This window comes from Mus pahari, chromosome 10 (genome assembly GCF_900095145.1).
Source record: "Mus pahari chromosome 10, PAHARI_EIJ_v1.1, whole genome shotgun sequence".
NCBI classification, from domain to species: Eukaryota; Metazoa; Chordata; class Mammalia; order Rodentia; family Muridae; genus Mus; species Mus pahari.
This window is the reverse complement of record NC_034599.1, coordinates 29,734,261-29,755,553: the sequence shown is the minus strand read 5'-3', so window position 1 is coordinate 29,755,553 and position 21,293 is coordinate 29,734,261. Positions and strand designations below refer to the sequence as shown.

The following is a 21,293-nucleotide window of genomic DNA, read 5'->3' as shown; positions in this document are numbered from 1 at the left end:
ATCTATCTATCTATCTATCTATCTATCTATCTATCTATCTATCTATCTCACCTCTTGGAAGAGATGGAAGAGATAGGCACCCACAGGCATGGCAAGGGAGTGTTTCTCATTTTGACTCAAGCATTGGTTGCAATGGCCTCTTTCAGGAAAGCGGCCAAGTGTCAAACTCTCCAAGAAGCTACCCTGGATACACCTCACATGGCTTTTATCCTGAGTGGCGTCTCCTTCTCTGTGGCCACAGTTGATTATTCATACCTGGGGACAGGCAGCTGTGACACTGCTCTACCGTATTATGTGCTTGATAGCCTGGGGATCAGAGACTGCCTTCATATGCCACAGGGCTGGCGCTGTGCCTTGCACTGAGAGCCACTGGGTGAAGGCAGTCAGTCCTAAGTGCCCAGCTCCATTGTCCGCAAAGTTCTTTGCATCCAGTGGAACTTGGTAAGGATGTCGAACCATCAAAAGATGGTATGGATGACATCCCAGCTTATTAAACTGTGGATCATGATGCCACTGGGAGTTGTTCTAAGATGGTTATATGTGGAGGTGATAGAAAATTTGGCATCAGTGAAAGATTTCTGAGCATGCAATGACCCAAACACTGAACTCGAAGTCAAACATGCAGTGAATGAGGTGTTTCTGGCAGTACTCACTTGTGTCACGTCTGTGTCACGCCAGTGTCACATCTGTTGGAGGCACTGCAGCCTTGGTTCTGAACACATAGCGTGTGCACTCTTCACTGCACACTGTCAACCCACATAGTGCCACCCAGTGCAGCCTGAGTCACCTACCTCAGCTCAGTCTTGAGACACCTGAGTGTCACAAATGGTGGCCTTTTTACTGTGCATACCAAGTTTTTGCTCTCACAGAAACATAACCATTTAATTATGGAAGACAAAAACTTCAATATTTTTCTACCATCATTCCTTGGTATGTAAGTATCAAAGTGGTGTATCTTTGGATTGTACCAAATCTGCGTGTTTGATTTTTTTAAAAATGGTTATTTAAATTGCTGATTTGAGTTTTATGAGAAAACAATACAAAACATGAAATGAACTTTGGCTTGGGATTAGGAAAGAATTTCCAACAATTTCTCCAGTGCTAAATATACTTCTGCTGTGTCACACGATACACTTAATGCAAAACAGAATTCTCAGCTCTGACAATTTTAAGATCAAAATACTGATCTGAAAGCCATTGGATATGTTCCACACTCTGCAGCTGCAAATATTTAGTCAAGATTGAATTCTTTATGTAAAAATAAACAAGCACACCTATCTCATTAGCGAACAGATTTGCCTTTGTTTTTAATAAGTGGCAAAATTATGTGTATCAAAGATCAAGAAATATTAATTCCTTTATGATTTTATAGTTTACCATCATGTAGTTTACGTGCCTATGTGCCTGGAATCACATAAATGTTTCATTTAAACATTTATGTATCTGTAGAGTCACATAAAATTTTTTCACCAAAAGGTGGGCAGGTGGGAAAAGTTTAAGGCACCATCAAGTAGATGACCTTTGGCCCCTTCTGGCCTCAGGAATCTACGCTGACTTGCTTCTAAGCCTATTATGACTTGAGATGGAACTGCATCTAGATTTCTCTGACTGCCAAACTCCAGCGTTGACCATTAGGCTCACAGGTCATGATGCTAAATGAAATACTTAAACTGAACCAAAGCAGGCTTCAAAACAACTGGGATTGAAGAATGGCTGATTTTCCCAGGTGTCCCAGCGTTGCTGAGGACAGAGCACATGTCTGGCTCAGGGTTCAGAGCCTGGTACATGGCTGACCTGTAGGATGAGCATGGGTGAGGGTGACCTCTATGTGTTCTTTCATGGCTCTCTCTAAAGAATCTACTTCCTTTCCCCAGAGGTTCTTGCAGCCTGTCTCTTTCAAATCATACCTAACCCCCTTGATTAGGTACCCTATCCCCACCCCTGACATTGATACACTCAATTGTGTTGCCCCAGACTTCACTGATGCTTAGATTTGGGTTCTGGGCTCAATGTCCCCATGCCCCATTCCCAAGCTTGCTGTGTCATGTTGAGTTGCACAAGTCACATTCCCTTCCTAAGACAGTTTCCTGTTTACGAGGTGCATGCTCAGGTTTCTTTTAACATAGTCCCAGCATCTCGGGTCCAGAAACCTCTCCCATCTTTACTCTTCTGCCATTCTCCATTCTGTGCAAACATTTGAGTTAGACTCCCAAGACATAACAGACCTAATGGAGCTTACTTACTGGGAGGGCAGAAAGCCTCATGAAGCAATTGTAATATGAACTTACATTTGTACATAGGGGTAAGAATTCTGGAGGGCAGGACTAAAAGATCATGTAGTATACAAACCTGGCCTAGACTGGGGAGAGCAGATCAGAGGAGGACTTATCGGGAAAGATATTGGAGCTAAGGTTTGGATGATAAACATTAGCATGCAAAGGGCAGGGAGATGGATGCGTTGGGGATGATGTATGTTCTAAGAAGAGGGACCAAGGACACCAAGGTCCTGTGTAGGAGAGAATGACTTTCTTGAGGACGAGAAAGAAGGGCCATGAAATTGAAGAACTTGCAGGAATCAGATGGTGTGAAACCTTAAAGGCCACGGGGAAGGATTAAGCATTCTTAAAAGCGATAGAAAATCATTGAAATATTTTCTAGAACATAGTAATATTTTTGCATTTTGAAGCATGGCTTTGGATGTGTGTGATGAAGAAATAGGCTAGAGGCTGATTGGACATAATGAGGAAAGAGAGGTAAGGATAGACAGAGAAGGAGGGAGAGGGAGAGCAGGAGAGGAGAGAGGGGAGAGAGAGAAGGAATGAGAGAGAAATGATGGAGAGAGGGGGTGGAGGGGGAGAAGAAGGGGGTAGGGAGAGGGGAAGGGGGAGAGGTAGGGGAGAAGGAGAGGGAGAGGGGGAGGGAGGGGGAGAGGAGATTTGGAGATACCTGGAAGGTAAAATCCCCAGGACATGATGAAACAAGGATGCAAAGGTGAGAGGGGGATGGGGAAGTTTACAAAGTAATATGGCATGGTCTGCAGCCAAGGGACCCCTCTGGCTTGGATAAGCAGGTCTTCTGCAGGAATGATGGCTGGTGGAATAAGCCTGGGACAAAGCTATAGAATCTTCCATCAGATTGTGGCAGGAGAGTGGAAATAGCTAGTCTCTTGCTCCGAGATGCTGAGTGAATTAAATAACAATCATAAAGTGCCCTGGAAGCCCGAGTCTTGCCATAAATAATAAACAGGGACGTTATACAAATAACCAGCTTTGTAGCCCCAGTGGAGGAAGACACATCATCAAGAAAAATGAAATAAGAAAACAATATGCGCCCCAAAGCGCCAACTAACAAAATGACAGTATTAACCAACATCCTGGGGACTATGGCAGGCACCTCAGGAATGCTCTCGGGAAAATCACTGTGTGCCCTCTGCATGAGCCAAGCTGGCCCCAATGTGGCTGGAGCGGTCCTCACAAGCAGGGCTCTTCTTTCCTAGATTTAGGGGTCTGGGGAGAGGTCCCAGGCTGTCTACTTCTGCTTTACCCTTGCACAGATGGAAGTGTAGTTAGTTTGTAGGTCGGGTGGCACTGAAGTCAACTGTGGTCTCTATATCTTCTCTTCAAGGAGAGGCAGGAGAAAGAAATTGTTTTTTTGGGGGGCAGTTAGCAAAACCACTCAACTTAAAACCGGCTTAGTGATCAGGAAGCCTTTGTTTGCCATGGCATGTAACAGTAGGGATGGGTGAGAGAACAGGGCGTGGGTAGTAGGTTGAGAGTCAGATTAGAGTTTGCATCATCACAGCTCAGAGCCTTTGCTGGTTAGTTTTGACATGCACTATGGTCACCTGGGAAGATGAAACTTCAAATGAAGAATTGTCCTTATTAGGATGGCCTGTAGGCAAGTCTGTAAGGGCGCGGTGTCCTACAAGCTATATATCTTCATAAGGTTCTGCCTTTGATACCCCCGCTGGGCAAGGACAGTTTTCCTGGCATTTCACTCTGCCTGGGGCTTTGAGAGGCCCCTAAGCCTGTAACTGAAGGAAAGCTACAGACTCAGGTGCTGCTGAAGATGAGGAGACAACCCTGGTCGGGGTCCTATTATGCTGCCCTGGAACAAGCTATGTAAACCAGGCTGGTGTAGAACTCGCAGAGATCCATCAGCCACGGCCCTTCCAAGTTCTGAGATTGAAGTATCGTCAGCCCAGAGCTAATACTGTATAAAATTCTCCGTTTCCTTCTCATGACCCAACTAATATCGATGTTGGACATTCTTCTATTGTGACTCACAGCCTCCGTTAAACATTCACTTAAGTAATTTACCATGAGTCATTGGGCTAAGTCCCTAGGATGTGAAAACACGAGGTCTTCCCTCTCCCACAGTTGGGGCCAACAGTACACAAGTAGGAAGTTGATACATCATCACACATTGTGATACATACTGTGAAGGGAAGAGGCTGTTTGTCCAGGTGGAATGTATGGTAAGGGGCGCTGATTTAGGAGAGGTGTGAGCGGGTGATCTTTGTAGAGATGCTTGCAGTGAGGCATGCCTTGTAATTTTACAGTTAGCTCTTTGTGGGCAGGGACTATGTCTTACTCACTTTAACAGCTCCAGTACTTACAATGCAGCCTGACATTTATTATGAAAAATTGGTATCATTTTTATGGTATTCAATGAATCTTTGATGAATAAATAAACAACCTCTTTCCAACAGTTCCTTTAAAGCACAGAGTTCTCAATCACACGAAGACAGTGATATCAGGCAACTCGGACATTCTGTGCCCAGCCTATCTTTAACCCCTCTGTCCTTGTTCGGCCTTAGCTAATTTTTGCCTGTGTCTCTATTGGATCCCCAGATTGTTGAGTTCAAACAGAAAAGAACTCCCCCCAACCCCCAGAACATTTACTAACTCCCATCCTGGTGAATGCTACATATATTCTCCGAGAGGCTCTTAGGCACTGCCAAACAGAGCAACTCTCTCATTGACTATCTCATGCTTCCTTAAATGATCTTTGAATAGCATCTTCCTTTTATTGCTTTGTGTAGCTTAACAGCACCAATTGTGATTATTCTAACTTATGACAAGCCCCAGATCTATAAAGCTCCTATTCATTCATTATTTTCCTCTTGCTCCTTCTCATATCTTTGTTATTTTTTGGAATGTAGTGAGGAGGGGTTGGTGGTGGAGGGAAAATAAAATAAAAGGAGATATAAAATTAACAGGGAGACAAATGAAATAGGGCTCTCACTGGGTGACAGATACCCTATTAGATGCTGTTAAACAAAAACAAATATACTTTAATACAGCACAAGCAAAGATTTCATATTTATTCTGAAATGGAAATAAAGCAATCACCACTTTATCTCTAATGGAAGAAACAGCTAATTGTCTCAATAGCTTAAGAATTCTGGCCACTTGGAGAAAAATAATAATAATTATTTTTTTTACTGCTTTACCAATTGTTCAAATCATACCAAGGTGCATTGTCTGGCATAAGCCAAGAATTCTGCTGCTTGATCGATGTCATGACTGCTATTCCTATTCAATTATTAATATGGAGGAGTTATAATTATTTTCAGTATTTCTATGAGATAATTATAAACCATAAAACAGTCCCTGTGCTGGTGGATGCCTTTCTTATCTGCAAATGGGTTGGGGTTTAAGAGCTCCCAAACAGAGCAATGCCTCCCATTTGCTTGCTTAAACAACACATGGACTTTAGAAGAGAGAAAATGTGCTGTCTGGGGAGACAAGTCTGTCTAGCCTGGAAGAAAATCCCTCTTCCCCTTCCCATTGTGACTTGGACCCTTCCAGACCCAGAACTTACACACTGCCCATGGCTTGTTCTACCCGACGGTCTTGGCCTCCTCTAGCCTGCCTCCGTTTTGTTAGCTGAGACTTGTAACATACCACTCATGTTGGCTCAGCTTGCTCAGCAGCCCTTCCTTCATTTTCTTGGTCACTTAGAAGCTGAGGTCAGATACCTGGAGCTCCACGATCCTAAGGTATCCCAGTTCCTGACTTTTTCTGCTCGCCCAATCCCTGAGAGCCTGTTTCTGTCATCAGCATCTCCAGCAACAGAACCTGTCTATTCAGCACCACGGACAGAGCCCCGCTGTCAGTGTCCACAAATGAGAAGTTACTGCCTACCCCTCTCTTCTGGGCTGCAGTGTTGAAAACAGAGAGGGTGATGAGAAAGAAAAAAAAGCCAATGAAAAAGACTGATGGGTTTGCCACAAAGTATGCAGCCCCAACCCCTGGCTGTGCTCAGCCATGGGGCTCCTACACATGATAAGTGGCTGCTGCAAGCTTGTTGGTTTTTTTTTGTTGTTGTTGTTTTTTTTTTTTTTGAACAGGCAGACAGTGAATGTAAGTGGTAAGAGCTTTCTAGACTTGCTTATTCTCGTCTAACTCCTAGTAGACTGTCATCTTGATGGGTTCTGGTGACAAGCCCATAGCTAGCCCAGGGTTCTGGTTTGGGCCATATAGAGAGGCCTGAGTGTTGTGAATGGTGGGTTGGGAGGACAGGCAGCTGTTGAGCAGAGGAAGAAGGCACTAGGCTGTGTACAGTCTAACTCAGGGCCAGATGCTAGGGGTGTCCTGCCTCTTTCTTGGCTGGAGTGGGAAAGAGGCTACAGGAGCTATGAGCCCCGATGGGGGCAGCTCATGGCAAGCCAGACTGGTGGTAAGAAGCCAAGACTTCATTTGTCTGACTTTAATGAATAAATGGTACCCCCAGACATTGTTTATCTGCTTTTGAACCCTGACAAACAGTCTGTGGCATCTGATGAAGAGGGTTATTAGCTGCATGGAGACAGATGGTTGGGGATGGAGAGGATTGGCTCTTTATTACAGCAGACCCATAAGTGACAGTGATATTCTCACATCCCAGTCCACATGTCAAAGTCAATACATTCTCCAAGTCCTCTGGGACATACGCTGGCCCAGTGTTTGCAGAAGGTAGAACCACCCCTGGGTGGGAGACTGAATTCAGTCTGTGCTGTTGGGAAAGTAGGCAGATCTCTAAAGGCGGGCTCTTGGAATATAATACCACCTTATTCTGTACGAGTCTCCTGAGCGCCCTGTAAGGCGCTGCCAATTCAAGAAAGTAGGAATGACTCAAGAGAAGGAGGGAGAACATTGAAAGACAACAGAAGCAGATTTTAATGTGCTGTGCAAGTGGGTAGGAGAGCAAAGGTAGGGAAGAAATAGAGAAGTAAGGGATATGTGGTGGGGAGAGAGAACAGAGCAAACGAAAAATACTGAATCACCACCACACGCTTTGGCAGCAGCTGTTCTTCCCTGTGTAAATAGCACCATGAAGATTGAGCTGAGCCTCCCACTCTCCTTCCTGAGTAGTTTTGTGTTCCTTGTCCAGGTTCCTCTGTACACAGTTGTAGGCATACCCTCTCCTCACTGTGTTACCCCTGAGGGGTGGGGTTGGGGTGGGGTTCTCACTGACCTTCATTCATTCTCCGAAACTTGTCCTTGGCCATGTAGCCCAGCACCAGACAGCATCCTCTCTTCTGGAGGCCAAGCTCTGGAAGGAAAGCATAGGTGGGTGAGTTGAGAGTGGGTCCTGTCTGAGAGACGCCTTAAGCATGGGGCTGTGGATAAGCAGGGATGCTTATTTAGAAAACGTTTCTACAGCACTTATATCCCAGGCACAGCTTAGAGGCAATAGTTCTTGCTAGATTCTCACAGCATCATGGGAGGCACACAGCATTGTGCGTCCCATTTTCTACCACCCCTGTTACAGACATACGATGGAAGAAGCCTTATTAGGCACTGGAGTCAGGATTTTAAAGGTAGGCTCTGGAACACATCCTCATAACTACTATTCTGGGCTACTTGAACTTTTTATGGTTTAAGATTGAGGACCGTGCCCAGGTCACTTTGAGACCATAGCCAGACTAGCTAAATAGGAACACCTGGTAGTGTGCAGAATGGTACAGCATGATCTGATGCAGTGTGGGTGACCCAAGAGGAATAGTGAGAATGACTAGCGTGAGAACAGGAAAAGACACAGAGATGATTGGTAGACAGAACGTGTTCAACCTTCAGGAAGGGCGGGATTCTGCAGTTGCTGACTTTTGTGTAGTCCTATGGGCAGGCACTGGTTAGCAGCAGCATCTAGGACTTGGGAAGTGCAGACTTAGAACACAGGGGCCAGCAGTGCTGACATACACAAGGACTCATAGCACATTGACTTTCCAAGAAGAACGAGGCAGAGGAGCAACTCTGGGTAGCACATACCTGATACTATCTCTTCCAGAGCATTTTATAAACCAGCTTCTATTGTGTGTCATTGGTGGACTTGAGTATGTCTACCTCACTAGAGGGCAAGCTATCCACTCTTTTGGCTTTTAGTTCTGATTTGTCTTGGGCACTTCATGAGTTCTGAAACAACTTCACAGCCACTTTAATTTTTAACTCCCGCGGCAATGCTTTGTGGTCTGCAGATGGGATATTGCTGTTCGTGTGACACTCAGATGGGTGAATGGAGGCTTGATAGTGTTGGGGAGGGGCTGTCCTCAATACATTTGATTCATCTCTACCTCTGTTCAGAAGCTGTAAGACGGTGACGGCTGCCCTCAGCTGGACCAGTGGGCATGCAATACTGTTCTAGAGTACATGTGACTGCAGCTCCTCACTTCCCCAGAATCTTGCTAGGATTTCTGCTACTTGCCTGCTTCTACCTTATCTTCTCAGAGAAGGAGGCTCCTACCGAGCACCATCACATTTGTCCAAGACGCGGATGTGTCTTTGGCTGGTGGCTTGGGTATCAGATAATGGAGAGTGTGGGATGATTCCCCTTTTTGCCTCTGCTCAGGATGCTCTGCAGCCATCTGGTGCTGCTCAGGTCTGGCCTCTGAGGACAGCAGGATGAGAAGCAGCGCGGGGCCCTCAAGAACAGACAAGTCAAACTTAGGGGCTCACACCCTAGAGAAAGACAAAGCTTGGCAGGTGGTGGCAGGATGCTGTAGCCCAGGGAGGTCATCAGCTTTGATCTCCTGATTTTTTTTTTTAAAGGGATTTATTGACTCTCAGTGAAGAGTAGAGAGGCAGATCTGAGGGTGCTTTCCCTGAGCACCAGCTCACTCATCTGAAGGCGCAGCCAAACCGCCCTCACTTCAAACAGCTTCACATCTCAGGCACCCAAATTGACACGTTGAGTTCTCCCATCCAGGGCCTTGGCCCTTTCTTCAGGGGATCCTGTTCTGTTGAGGGCCTTGTGGATCAAAGCCCCTTTGATGTTGACTTACTATATTTGTGGATACCTTCTAATAGCCTCCTCTAAAAGGCAGGAATGCAGCATGCAGGGGGGGGGGGCAATGGAAGTACAGGCTGTGAGGAGGCTCCTAGCTCCATCCAACAATAGCTGTTTGCCTTAGCAAGCATGTAAAGCCCAGGTGTTGATACTAGGAAGGCCTGTCATTAGGATGGCCGACAGGCACATTGTTCATCACCAGAATGATGCAATTGCTGATGCTTCCTTAATATTTATCACCAACTAATGCCTACCTGGTGGCTTCTGATGAGAGGGGGTGGCATGGGCTACTAGACTGAGTCTAGGAGGGACTCTAGGGGAGCACTGAGGAAGGAGGACAGAAGATGCTGGAAGGATTTGGCCAATGTTTTCTCTCACTTCTGGGCTGCTTCCCACACTCTCAGCTGAACAGAAGGAGAATAGTTCTAAAGAGGAAAATACGAGTGATCTGTTGTATCTGCTTGTCCACAGGGTTTGTCCCTACAGCTCAATCTAACTTATTTTATGTGTCACATACTAGGATACCTCTCAAGTTAGCAGTGGAGGGGAGGCTGTACGCTCATATAGTTATAAGCAAGAGTCTCCCTGACTATATTTGATTTTTGTAAATGAGCAGGGAAAGATTTTTTTTTAAAGCTCTGATTAATAAAAGAAATTGAGGACGAGGTAATTTCTCAATGTATTTGGCTCATTTAATTTGACACGTGTGGGTTAGTCTTAATTATTTAGGCGGCTACATTACAAGGCGCTAATAAGCATAGTGCAGAAATTTATTAAGTGAGAAGGCTTTCTGGGTGCACCACTGCTGAGAAGTGGGGAGAAGCCTTTGGGATCCTTTTGAGAGCAAGTGAGCTGCAGGATTGGCAAAGTGAGGATTAGCTAGCTTGTCTTATACAAAACATTGGGATGCTCTTTGGAGAGATTTGTATAGCTAAATTAGAACTCACCAAATCCACATGTGGAAGTACACAGCAGGGACAGAAGTGGATGAGGCAGGGGGATGTGGGTGCCCATCTGGGGAGGAATAGCATTGCCAAAGATACTGACCATAAATAGTCAAAGGAGCAGAAAATAATCATGGGGCCTTGGGGAAACATCCAACAAGCCAAAAGAACAAGGCTCCCAGGAAGAAACAGAGAGCTGGAATCTCCCTCCGTGAGGTACCTCAGCCACAGTCAGTCCCTTTCTTTCCTGAGATGGTCAGTAGAGGGAAAACACTAATATGTTGGTTTTGGACCTCAAGATATAGGGGTCTTCTTCAAGTGGCTCCATCAGTGACAGTCCCACTCAGATTCTCCAAAGACTTCATGAAGTTGGACGGAATCGAGACTTGTTTTAAAAATAGATTGTTCATAGCAAAGTTTAAAGCCATTGCAGTTGAGTTTTAAGAGCACTGTCTGAGGGGGTGGAAGACTTAATCAGTGCCGTGTGCACAGATCAGTGCTGTGTGCACAAGGAATAGGTTTCAGGGCAAGGATGTTTTTTTTTGAGAGAAGGGAGGTTTGGCACTCTAGGAACTTTTGAGCTCTGGATTGTGAGCAACAGAAGGATCGGAGTGTCCCTTTCTAGCCCTGCGCCTTGTACTACCAGGCTCAGTGCCTAGCACGGGGCAAGTGCTGGACACAAGGCCTGCTGACTTTAACAGAGGGCAGACTCAGAGATCTTGGGGGTGGTGTGAGCAGCTCCCCTCCGCCCACATCAGAATGAAGACAGATGAGCTCTGATGTAGCGGGATGCATTTAGCTTAGGTTGGCATGCTTGTGGCGTGAATGAAACTTGTAATTCATCCAAACAGGGAACTGCGCTACAAGGAGGGAACACTGTGGGATTCTCTCCAGGGGGAAATAAAAAGAGGAAAGCTTTGTAAATGGAGCAGGTTTCTTCAGCTCTCAGGATGGGGATGTGGCTCTTTCTAGCTGCGGGTCCCTTTATTCTCACCACTACCACTAATGACACGGCGATGCTTCATTCCATTTGTGGCTCACTTATGTTTTCACAATGCTGTCATATTTACTGTCTCATTAGATGCTCACAGTAGCTTGGCGAAGTAAGCAAGGCAGAAATTATTTCCTCCATTTTGGATTTAGAAACCAAGGCTTGGAGAAAGAACTAAAATGGCATTTCAGGGCAAAAGGACTAGCTGCTGCTGGGTCTCGCCTGAGAACTCAGGGCTGGTTTCAGGGTTATTTCTTAGGGATACCAGGATGGCAGATGCTACAAGTCAAAACAGATCAAGGAATACCAGAGATTAGTGGTCACAGATACCGGACTGCATTGCAGAATGAATTGGGTATACCCTCCTCTATTCATATGCTGTGGTACTATTTCACCCACCCCCTACCAAAACCCTCATTCCTAGGTATGATCTCACGTGAAGACTGGGACTTTGCAGAGGTAGTCAGGTTAAAATGAGGTCATTAGGATTGGCTGTTGTTTAATATAACTGGTGCCCTTAGGGGAAGTTGAAAGAAATATGTGTGTGTGTGTGTGTGTGTGTGTGTGTGTGTGTGTGTGTGTGTGNGAGAGAGAGAGAGAGAGAGAGAGAGAGAGAGAGAGAGAGAGAGAGAGAGATGAACATAAAAATGACCATTTCTAAGAATTAGGGAGAAGGTCTTCAACAAGACCTTTCCTTATAGCTTTCAGAAGAACTAAAGTTCATTGACATCTTGATCTTGTGCTTTCAGTCTTTGGACTCCTGAGTGAAATGCATTGTGTGTGTGTGTGTGTGTGTGTGTGTGTGTGTGTGTGTGTGTTAGTGACCCATTGTGTGGTACCTTGTTACAGCAGCTCTAGCTAAGTCATACAGACAAGAAGGGGAGGAACTGGCTTATCAGTGGGACTTGGCTATTTCTGGTGTCTGTGATTCTCTCCACCCCCTTTGTTTGGCCACAGAACTACTCTTAGAGAAGAGTGTCACATGACTGCTCCCTGGGCCCCAGCTGATGGGAGATCTGATCTGGGTGCTGCAGTTGGTCAGTAGGGTTGGTGGCGCAAAACTCAGTGGGGAAGAAGGCAGTAGAGAGAGAAGGCTGCTGTGCGTCCACATGGATGGGAACACTCATAGGCAGTCTGGGATGCTGGGAGAGTTTTGCTTCCCACTTGTTATTCTCCACCCAGAGACCAAAGAGCTCTAAAGCAGTGGTAGCCAGAGCAAGGTGCAATGGACAAGAACCAGTCCCTGCCCCTCCCATTTCCAAGGTTGTCTAGAGTATGAGTGGATAGCTGTCTGTAGGAGTACTTAGCTTGTTTCCAACCTATATGTTCCCATCTAATATGATGATAAAACTTCCCATTTGTGGGTGACTTATTTTTTGTCTAGGTGGTAATATTCACTGTCTCATTCAATTGCTGAAAAGTAACCTTTTCAAACATGTAGATGCTTTTGGTAGGGACAGAAGCTAGAACAGCCATTAGGGGAATCAGGATGGATGTTCCTAAAATTTCTAAGAGTAGAAATACCAGATTTTCCATTTGTACCATTCCTGGGTATGCACCTGAAGGAATCTAAACCAGCAGATCACAGATACATCTGCATACCCAATAGCCAAGACATAGGATCATCTGATGTATTACAGGTACACAGTGGAATATTATTTAGCCACTAAGAAGAATCATGCCATTTGTGGGAAAGATTGGTTGAACTGGTGATCATTACCTTCAGAGAAATAAGCTACACTCAGGAAGGCAAAGAGCAGATGCTTTCTCTCATGTGCATGAAAGTCGAAGGATTATTTTGGAAGAGGAAGGTGACCAGAGGTATGAAAGGAGGGTGCAATAGAGGATATGGGGAATATGATCAAGGTGCATTAAATATGTGTATGAAAACATCACAGTGAGACCCATCATTGTGTACATCCTAGTAAAAAGTTGAAAATAAGAGATTAGCACTTTTCCTCCTGAAACTATTTGATTCCAGCATGTCTCTACAAGTTACCAAAAAGGAACTGGAGTCTCACTGGTAGGCAATTGTGAAGATTTCTGGAGCAGAGGAAAGATGAGGGAGGCAAAGCAGGGGGAGGTCAGATCCTGGGGCAGCTAAGTCTGTACATTTTCCTGCAGTGTGTAGGGAACCTTTAGAATGGCTAAGCTGGAGAAAAGAGGATGCCACACACTTTAACCCGGTGTAGATGATGCATGGAAGAGATAAGGCCCCAGAAGAGTGAGAGCAGCTAGGAGGGTCCTGCCATGCTCTAGGTGAGAGACGATAGTTTACCATCTGCTACCTCTTCTTGCCCTCTGAATACAGCAGGGATCTGAGAACAGGTAGAAGGACGTGGAGGCTTCTCAAGGGGGACACACAGAACCTGTAATCCTTGCCATCTCAACACAGAGAGCAGCAGAATGGCTGAAAATAGCTTGAATTCCCCAGATGGTGCCTTGGACCATATGGAGGAAGCGCCAGCTGGACCTGGTTGGAGATACTGGGATGTGGCATTCAGCAGTGAAGCACCCCATGGACTCCTCAGAGCTTCTGCTTCCTTGTTCCATCTATAAATTACTGCTCCTGAGATCTCCCTTGCATGAGTTACATGAAAAGCCAACATGCAGTAAAAAAGGGCTGAGAATAAAGGACCTGAAAAGAATGAGTCCAGTGAGGCAAATACTAGAGTCAGGTCTGGAGGTCAAGTACCCTCCTCTTTCCTTGCAGATATGAAAATGGAAATGAGACAGGGAAGGACCTCACCAAATACATGTGGTGAGCCATCAGGTCGGCATGGAGGCACAAGTCAAATGAGCTGGAAAAGTTGAAGGGAATGAGGAAGATCCTTCACAGGCTTAGAAGGCCTGGAAACAAGCAAAAACTAGTAAGTCTGAGAACGGTTCTGAGATGAGACATCGGAACTAAAGGATTGTGTAGCTCAAGGAAGGAGGCAGAGATGGCTACAATGCCTTTCACTGGAGAGATAAAGGAATATGGTGTTTATATCAGATTTGGTGTGGCCACAGAGAGAGCTGTGTTACACAGCAGTGATGGTGTATGGTGGGCATCATTCCTAAATGAAAAATACCCAGGTCATAATCTGAGCAGTGGTTTTGATCTGAAGAAATGAACTTTTAATAGGCTGTATTCTGTTTAGAGGGTGAAAGTCTTGTGAAAAAAAAAATTGTATCCTTCACAGACAGCATATATTAAGAAAAACTGATGGGATAATATCCACTCCGCAAGCATTCAGAGGCCACCACACATGCAATACGCAAAATAATTATCTGATTGGGTTGCATTGGTTGGGTTTCCTTTATCCAAAAGCCCGGGGCCAAAAAAAAAAAAAAAAAAAAAAAAGCTTCAGATTTTGTAAATTCTGGCTTAGAGAATTGTGTTTGTAGACTTTACCCATCTGAATATTCCTAACATGAAGCTCCAAAACCTCAAAAGCTCTGGCATCCTAAGCATTTCTGGACATGAATTTTCAGATGCTGGAGCATTTTCCATGTTGGATTTGGGGATTCTGAGTCTTCAGCCTGCACTTGTGAAAGGTCCATAAAAAAATCAAAACCAGCTAAATGTTCAGTAAGGCAGCATCATGAGGTGGCATCAGGTCATTTCCACTTGAGTGGAGGTCCTTGCTCGAAAAAGTGAGATGAGAGATGAGAGATGAGAGATGAGAGAGAGCTGGGAGATAGCAAGAGATGCCCTCATGGAAAGTCCTGAAGCTGCGACTGGCCCTGGGGCTATCTTTACGGTGTGTGTACCTAGTGGCCTCTCGCAGGTGACTGCCATCTATAGCCACCAATAGCCATTTTGTCCCTGGATAACTTGCCAACTACCGGATTGCAAGTCTTGTGTTTGGAAAGTTTTCATCTCCATTCTGCTGAACTCCAGTTTCCTGCCTCACGTCTACCTGGTGCTATTTTTGGTATAATTACTTACATCACATGCAATTAGGAAACCCATAAATCAGCAAGGATCCCTGTTTTCTGATCAACTTCTGTAATAAAGAAACCCGAGGAGAAGGTTCAGAAAGGTTTGCTTATATTGACTAGTTGCCTGGCCCCAGCCCTCTAGGACACATAATAAATGTTTAATAGGCCAATAATACCTGTTTCATAATTTTTGAGTCTCATTGCTTGCTAATCTAAGTTTATTAAAGAACCATAAACTTTACATTGTTGTAAAGGCATAATTGTTATTTCATAGCTAATTTAATATGGGTTAATTATATTAGAACCAAGTTTCCCCCCATTCATATTAAGTATCAATTAGTTGTTTTAAACTATTGATTTGTATTTAATTAACTATGCTATTACATACCAATTAAATTCTTATAAGAGAAACTGGGAACAGCTGTGGTCTTACATTGAGTTTTTAAAAATAATGAATTGCATAAAAAGCTTGTGTTGAGCTCCAGTATTTTAGAAAGAGTCTGCACTCATTCGTGACAATTCCAAGGAGGTTCCATGTCTACCAGCCCATCCGCACTTGCTCTTGCAGGAAGCATGGCTTCCTCAAACACCTGCTACTCCAAACCTTGCAGCTTCATGCAGAGTAATAGTCACTGGTGTGTCAGGCCTTTGCCCGCTTCTGCCTTCCTAAGCCTGTTCCAGCTGTGCCGTCACTGGCTGCCACAGCCTCATCTACAGCGTGGCTGAGGCAGACAACATTATTAAAGCTCCTTGCCAGCAGCTATGGGGTCCAGAATAGTCTGTTTTGCTATGGACCCTACATCCCATGTGCCGACAGGAAATCCGGGTGACCATGTGGTCCCCAATCCTTTGGCTGTTCCAAATCTCTACTCTGCTGGCCTAAGCTTATGAGTCTCAGGGAAGAAAAAGCCAGCCAACAATAACAGCAGTAGGCATGGAACTTTGCATCTTGTTCTACTTGTTCTACAAGTGTTTTTCTTTATTCTTATATTCATATTCTTATTATCAGTGCATGTGTGTGTGCACATGAATATGTGTATGTAATACTATGCACATGGAGGTTAGAGAACAACTTCTAGGACTCAATTCTTTCCTTCTACACTGGGCTCCAATGATTAAACTCTGCTCACTATGTATGGTAAGTGTGTTTGCCTGCTAAGCCTTCTCACTAGTCTTATTCTGTTTTACTCTCATACATCATAGAAACAGGTATGGTCATGCCTCTTGTTATTTATAAAGAACACCTTCCCCATACTGGGTATCGAATCTAGGACTTGGCACATCCTGGGCAATATTCTTCCACCGAGCTATAGTTCCAGCCCAGAAACTGACATTTTAGAGAGGCAAGAAATTTGTCCACAGCCCTGCTGTTGCTGCTGCTGCTGCTGCTGCTGTTGAGCAGAGAGTCTTGGCATGGTGTTGTCTGGCTGACCCCACTCTGAGCATGGTGTATAGCACTCCAGTCTCTTCTCCGCAAGACCCAATTCCCTGCTGAGTGTGGATCTCAGCCCTGGGCTGGTTCTCTGGGACCATTCTTGGCTCCTCTTACCCTTCTTCTCTGGCAGGACTGTGCGCCTCCCCTCTGACACTGCCTGGGATCCTTCTGTCAACTGAAGGACTGCCTGGAATTCCAGCTGGGCTGCCATCTGGCTCTGAATGTGCCTTCTTTGCAGTGCTTTACCATCAGTAAAGGCTATAGGCTGGGAGAGTCCACCATAACCCTCTACACACTGGCATGAGGACACTAGATATTCTCCTTGGGTTCTGGATGCTTTTTTTTTTTTTTTTTTTTGTGGTGACCAAGTCTTCCTGCATTCACCATCATAATCAAAGTTGCCTGGTGCTAACTGGCTGCAATCCACTAATTTCTGGGCTACTTTGTATAAACTTTCTATGCCAATCCTCAGAAACTCTTTATGATACTTCTATCTGATGGAAGAAGAAACTGAGGACCCAAAGGCTAAGTATTAATAACATCCTCATGGTAGTAAGTAGGTCAGTAAACTAAATCATAATCCCCATGTTTTGGGATACTGTGGGAGGCATTCAGTAGTGTTGGTTGAAGAATTTTGTGGGCAATTGTCTTATCTGAGATACAAAGATTCTTCAGCTCATCTCTCACTCAGGATGTCTAGTCTCAGTGGGTCATCTGCTCTGTGGGGGATAGAATGGAGAACCGTGGAAGCCGTTCCAGCCCATCTTGCCCTGGCTTGTTAGCAATCCATTTAACCTGTGAGGAACAGGTGCTGCCAAGGGCCCCATGCCTGCAAGGCTTTTATACTTTTCCTGTGAGAAAGTTGGAAGTCTTTGACTACTGTTTGAATGGGGCCAGAAGCGTTAACAGCTGTGTGTCTTGCCCCTGGGGAGTTCTCAGCTTGGTATATCCTGTCAATCACAGATGGAAGGCCAGGCAGAAAGAGGACCTCTTCTGGTTTTCTTTCTTCTATGATGCCAATAATTTTCAAAAAGCTAAGCACAGGGGTAGTCTGGGGCTCTGTGAGAAGTCCCACCTTACCATCAAGTGTCCCATTCCTCCACCCTCAGGTCTCTTGAGTCCCAGAAAGGCAGAGGCCCCCAAAGATGCTCAAAGATAAGTTTGGTTCGTGGATTTAATCTCACACAGATTAGTGAAGATATGAACGCTAACTCCACTGCACAGGTGGGGTTCCAGGAAACCAATTAATTTTTTTTAACTTGTATTTGGAGAATGGCGTACCCAGGCTTAACCCCAGGCTGCTTGGTTCCAGAACAAACACAGGCATAGGTCCTTCCAGGATGCTCACTGTATCTAGAGGACCAACCTAGACCCGGGGAAGAAGGGGCCAGTAGAGTGCTGGCTGATGGTTATAGTCATTACTCCTTGGAGATGGGAGAAATAGAGCAGCCTTTGTGGGAGTCCAGGGCCTAGGGAAGGGAAAATTGTTTCTGGGGGGTGGGTGGGGTGGGATAGGCAATAAATAGGGATACACAAAGCATGGCAGTACCTAGGCTACTTTCAGGATGGGATGGCAGTAGGGACATGGCTGTGTCGCATGATGTCACCCATGTATGGTACAAATAAAAATTGACCACAGAGGACTGAGCAGGTACCCTAAGACTTTATCAGTAGAATCAGGCCAAGATACCCAGCCTTTGCCATCACAGCCCCCATGTGCACCAAACAAACGTGGTATGGGCAGAAAGAGGGAAGGAGGAGAGGTAGAAGAATGCTTGTCCTCTTGGCTGTAGAGTCGTGGCTTTTAGGGGCCTTGTGGCAGAGGGGCAGACTAGGCTTCTGTGGGCTTCGGGCCTTATCTTTTACTTTCTGGGGAAAAGCAACACAGAGGGGTGATGATGCCCTTGTTTCCAGTCACCACCCAGCGAGAGCTGCTGCATTCACAAGCTGGCGACCATGCTTGGCCTTGAGGGGTGAGCCTTGTCCATCCGCACTGCCCCACCTCGGCTGGGGGAGGATGGGGCGGTTGTGAGGACACAGAGTTCATATTCTCCTCCTCCTGCTGGCCTGTCCTGTCCTCCGGGGTATCCATATCTGAACCACCTCAGAAGCTGAGGCTGGCCAGGGGTGGAGGTTCCAGGAGCCGAGGTTAGCCAGATGTAGGAGGCCGGGACTTAGGGAGAGTCAGCCTCTAGGGTCCAGGCAGTTGTTGCTGCCTGCCGCCCCATGCTCACCTGGCCCGGAAGGCAGTCAGTGGCAGGTTAGAATAGAGCAAGGAACAATCAGAGCTCCCTGCTGCCCTTCCATTGCTGAAAGCCTCCCTGAGCCCTGCACACTCCATTACGATTCTGTATCTTATAATTAAATTGAATCTGCCAGTTACCTCTCAGCACGGCAGCAATTCAAGCTCATTGGAGGCTTTCTCTGTTTATTTTCCCTTATTTATTTATTTAGTAATTATTTATCCAGCTACCCATGCAGCTGGATGGAGGCTTTAGCTCAATATTTCATTTGCCTTCTCAAATAAACAATAACAACAACAACAAAATATCCCTCAAATGCAGGCTCCCCTGACAGGAGGGCTGCCGTAGATCTGGAGGGCAGGGGACTGCACTGGGACAAAGCTAAAGTGAAGGTCTCAAGGGAAGCCTTGTTGTCAGGAAAGATTTAGATTCTGATCTGATGCCACCAGCTTCATTCTGGTCACACCTGTTCATTCTAGAAAGCTCCATGGAAAGTTCTTGGAGGCCCAGCCAAGGGGTTTGCTCTTGGAAGATGAGAAAACAATTCAGAGAATATGAAATCTGGTTGTGACTGGAAATGATTAGCAGTTAACACATGAGTGGGGCCTAGCAGTGGAAGGTGTGTTCAATGTGTCTCCCCGCCCCCACCGAGCAGCACCTGGAAATGTTCGCTGAAGTCAGAGAGGCAGCACACCTTGTCTAAAGTCTTTCCACTGCTAACAACGGAACTGTAATTTGGACTCTGAGCTTGGGGCATAAATAAAACCCCTCCATTTTCCTCAGAGCTCCAGATGCAAGCTGAAGGTCTAGCCTCAAAATCCAGGGCTTCTCTTTCCTCTTTAATGGTAACCTTTGAGCAGAAGGGGCCAAGGAGAGCTTTGATTAAGAACTTGGCTTCAAACAGATTCAGGGGGGTGATTCAAAACAGCCAGACACCACTTAACAGGAAAGTGAAAGTTTACTTCCTGCAGGGCTGGATCAGTAGGAGGCTGATTGTGAAGGGGCACACCAGGGGCTACACAAAGCCTTGCATAGCAATCACCAGGTCCCTAAGAAATGACCTATTTTGGGAGCTAAACCACCTAGCAGATCCACCAGGGCAGATGACAAGGGACACTCAGTGTGTGTGTGTGTGTGTGTGTGTGTGTGTGTGTGTGTGTGTGTTCATGCTCACTTGTGGGAAGGAATTTCAGGCAGAACTGACAATGTAGATTTAATTCCCTTGGAGAGATAATGCTATGTCTTCCTCTCCTCCACCCTTACAGCCCTATCTCATAGCCTAGCCTCAAGCTCACTTGAGCATTGCTTTGTAGGGAAGAGCAGTGCCAGGGAAGACCTTGGCTCCTGTCAGTGTTTTCCAGGCCTGGAGAGGAGCTCAAAAGGCTTTCACTGAGGTGGGAGGTGGGAGGTGGGGGATCACTGTGTTTCTCTAGCCTGTCTGCCCATGTGAAACCACCAGGGATCTTGTCTTAGGCCCTGGCCAGGTCACTGAGGATGTGATCTTAGCTCAGTGAAGGAGACTGGTGGCATAGAGTCTAAGGGCAGGTGGATTCTAGACTGGAGAAAGCGAGGACTTCAACTGGAAGACCTGCTGAGAAGGAACTCCTGAGCTACCTGGCTTAGGGCCTACTAGCTAGGGTCTCTCCTAGCGTTCAAGGCCAAGGGAAACCTGTTCAGGAAACTTGGGCCACTGACTGCTGCTGCCAGTCCATGGGACTTCTCACACAGTTCTGCAATCCTCCAGTGGTCTATTGGCTCTTGACCTTCGGTATCCACCTTCATTGTTTTTTAATGAGCAAAATGGAGCAACCATCAGTCTTTAGGGTGCCTCATTAGGCACTTGCTGCCCAAAGGAGAGAGAGCAGGCTCCCCACAGCTGTCCTCTAACTTCCATATGCCTGCTGAGTTAATGCACCCACATACCACCCCCATACAAACACATGCAACAACAATAATTAATAGTAATAAATTAAAAATAAACAAGCAGTCCTGAGAAATGTCCAATACAAGGAGCTGAAGGTGAGGTGGGGCATGTACCTATCATTTACCCAAACATACAGAGCAAATTTGGATGCATTATAATTGGGTACCCATAATTGGTAGTTATAAAGTAATAGTTTGTTATTATAAAGAAAGGGGTGTGTTGAAAGTAGGGACCAAAATCATGTGCTCTAAGCTCGGTGGCTAGAGGCTGCTCTTACCAAAAGTCTCACAGCTCCCTACTTTACCTGTTAGTGTGAGGCTAAGGCTGGTGGTTTGATGAACACTCCTGTGACAAGATGAGAAGCAGAGACAGTACAATCTGCTAGAAGCTTGAACACAGGCCAGCTTGGAGTATACAATGCAGAAGAAACAGCAGAAATGCTGCCTCAAAACAAGACAGAAGGAAGAACCAACTCCTGAAAAGTTCTATGTGGCATACACATGCCTGAAGCTGTGCATGCACACACACACACACACACACACACACACACACACACACA

General features: G+C 45.7%; 1 protein-coding gene across 2 annotated transcripts in view; it reads right to left on the bottom strand.

The window, feature by feature from the left end:
* The window catches only part of Kirrel3 (kirre like nephrin family adhesion molecule 3), a 550,681-nt gene that overhangs the window by 117,821 nt on the left and 411,567 nt on the right, over positions 1 to 21,293 (bottom strand). For both annotated transcript variants that reach the window (XM_021205877.2, XM_021205875.2), the window contains exon 2: positions 7,462 to 7,539. In XM_021205877.2, the coding sequence (XP_021061536.1) occupies positions 7,462 to 7,539 (78 nt within the window). The remainder of the gene's footprint in view (positions 1 to 7,461; positions 7,540 to 21,293) is intronic.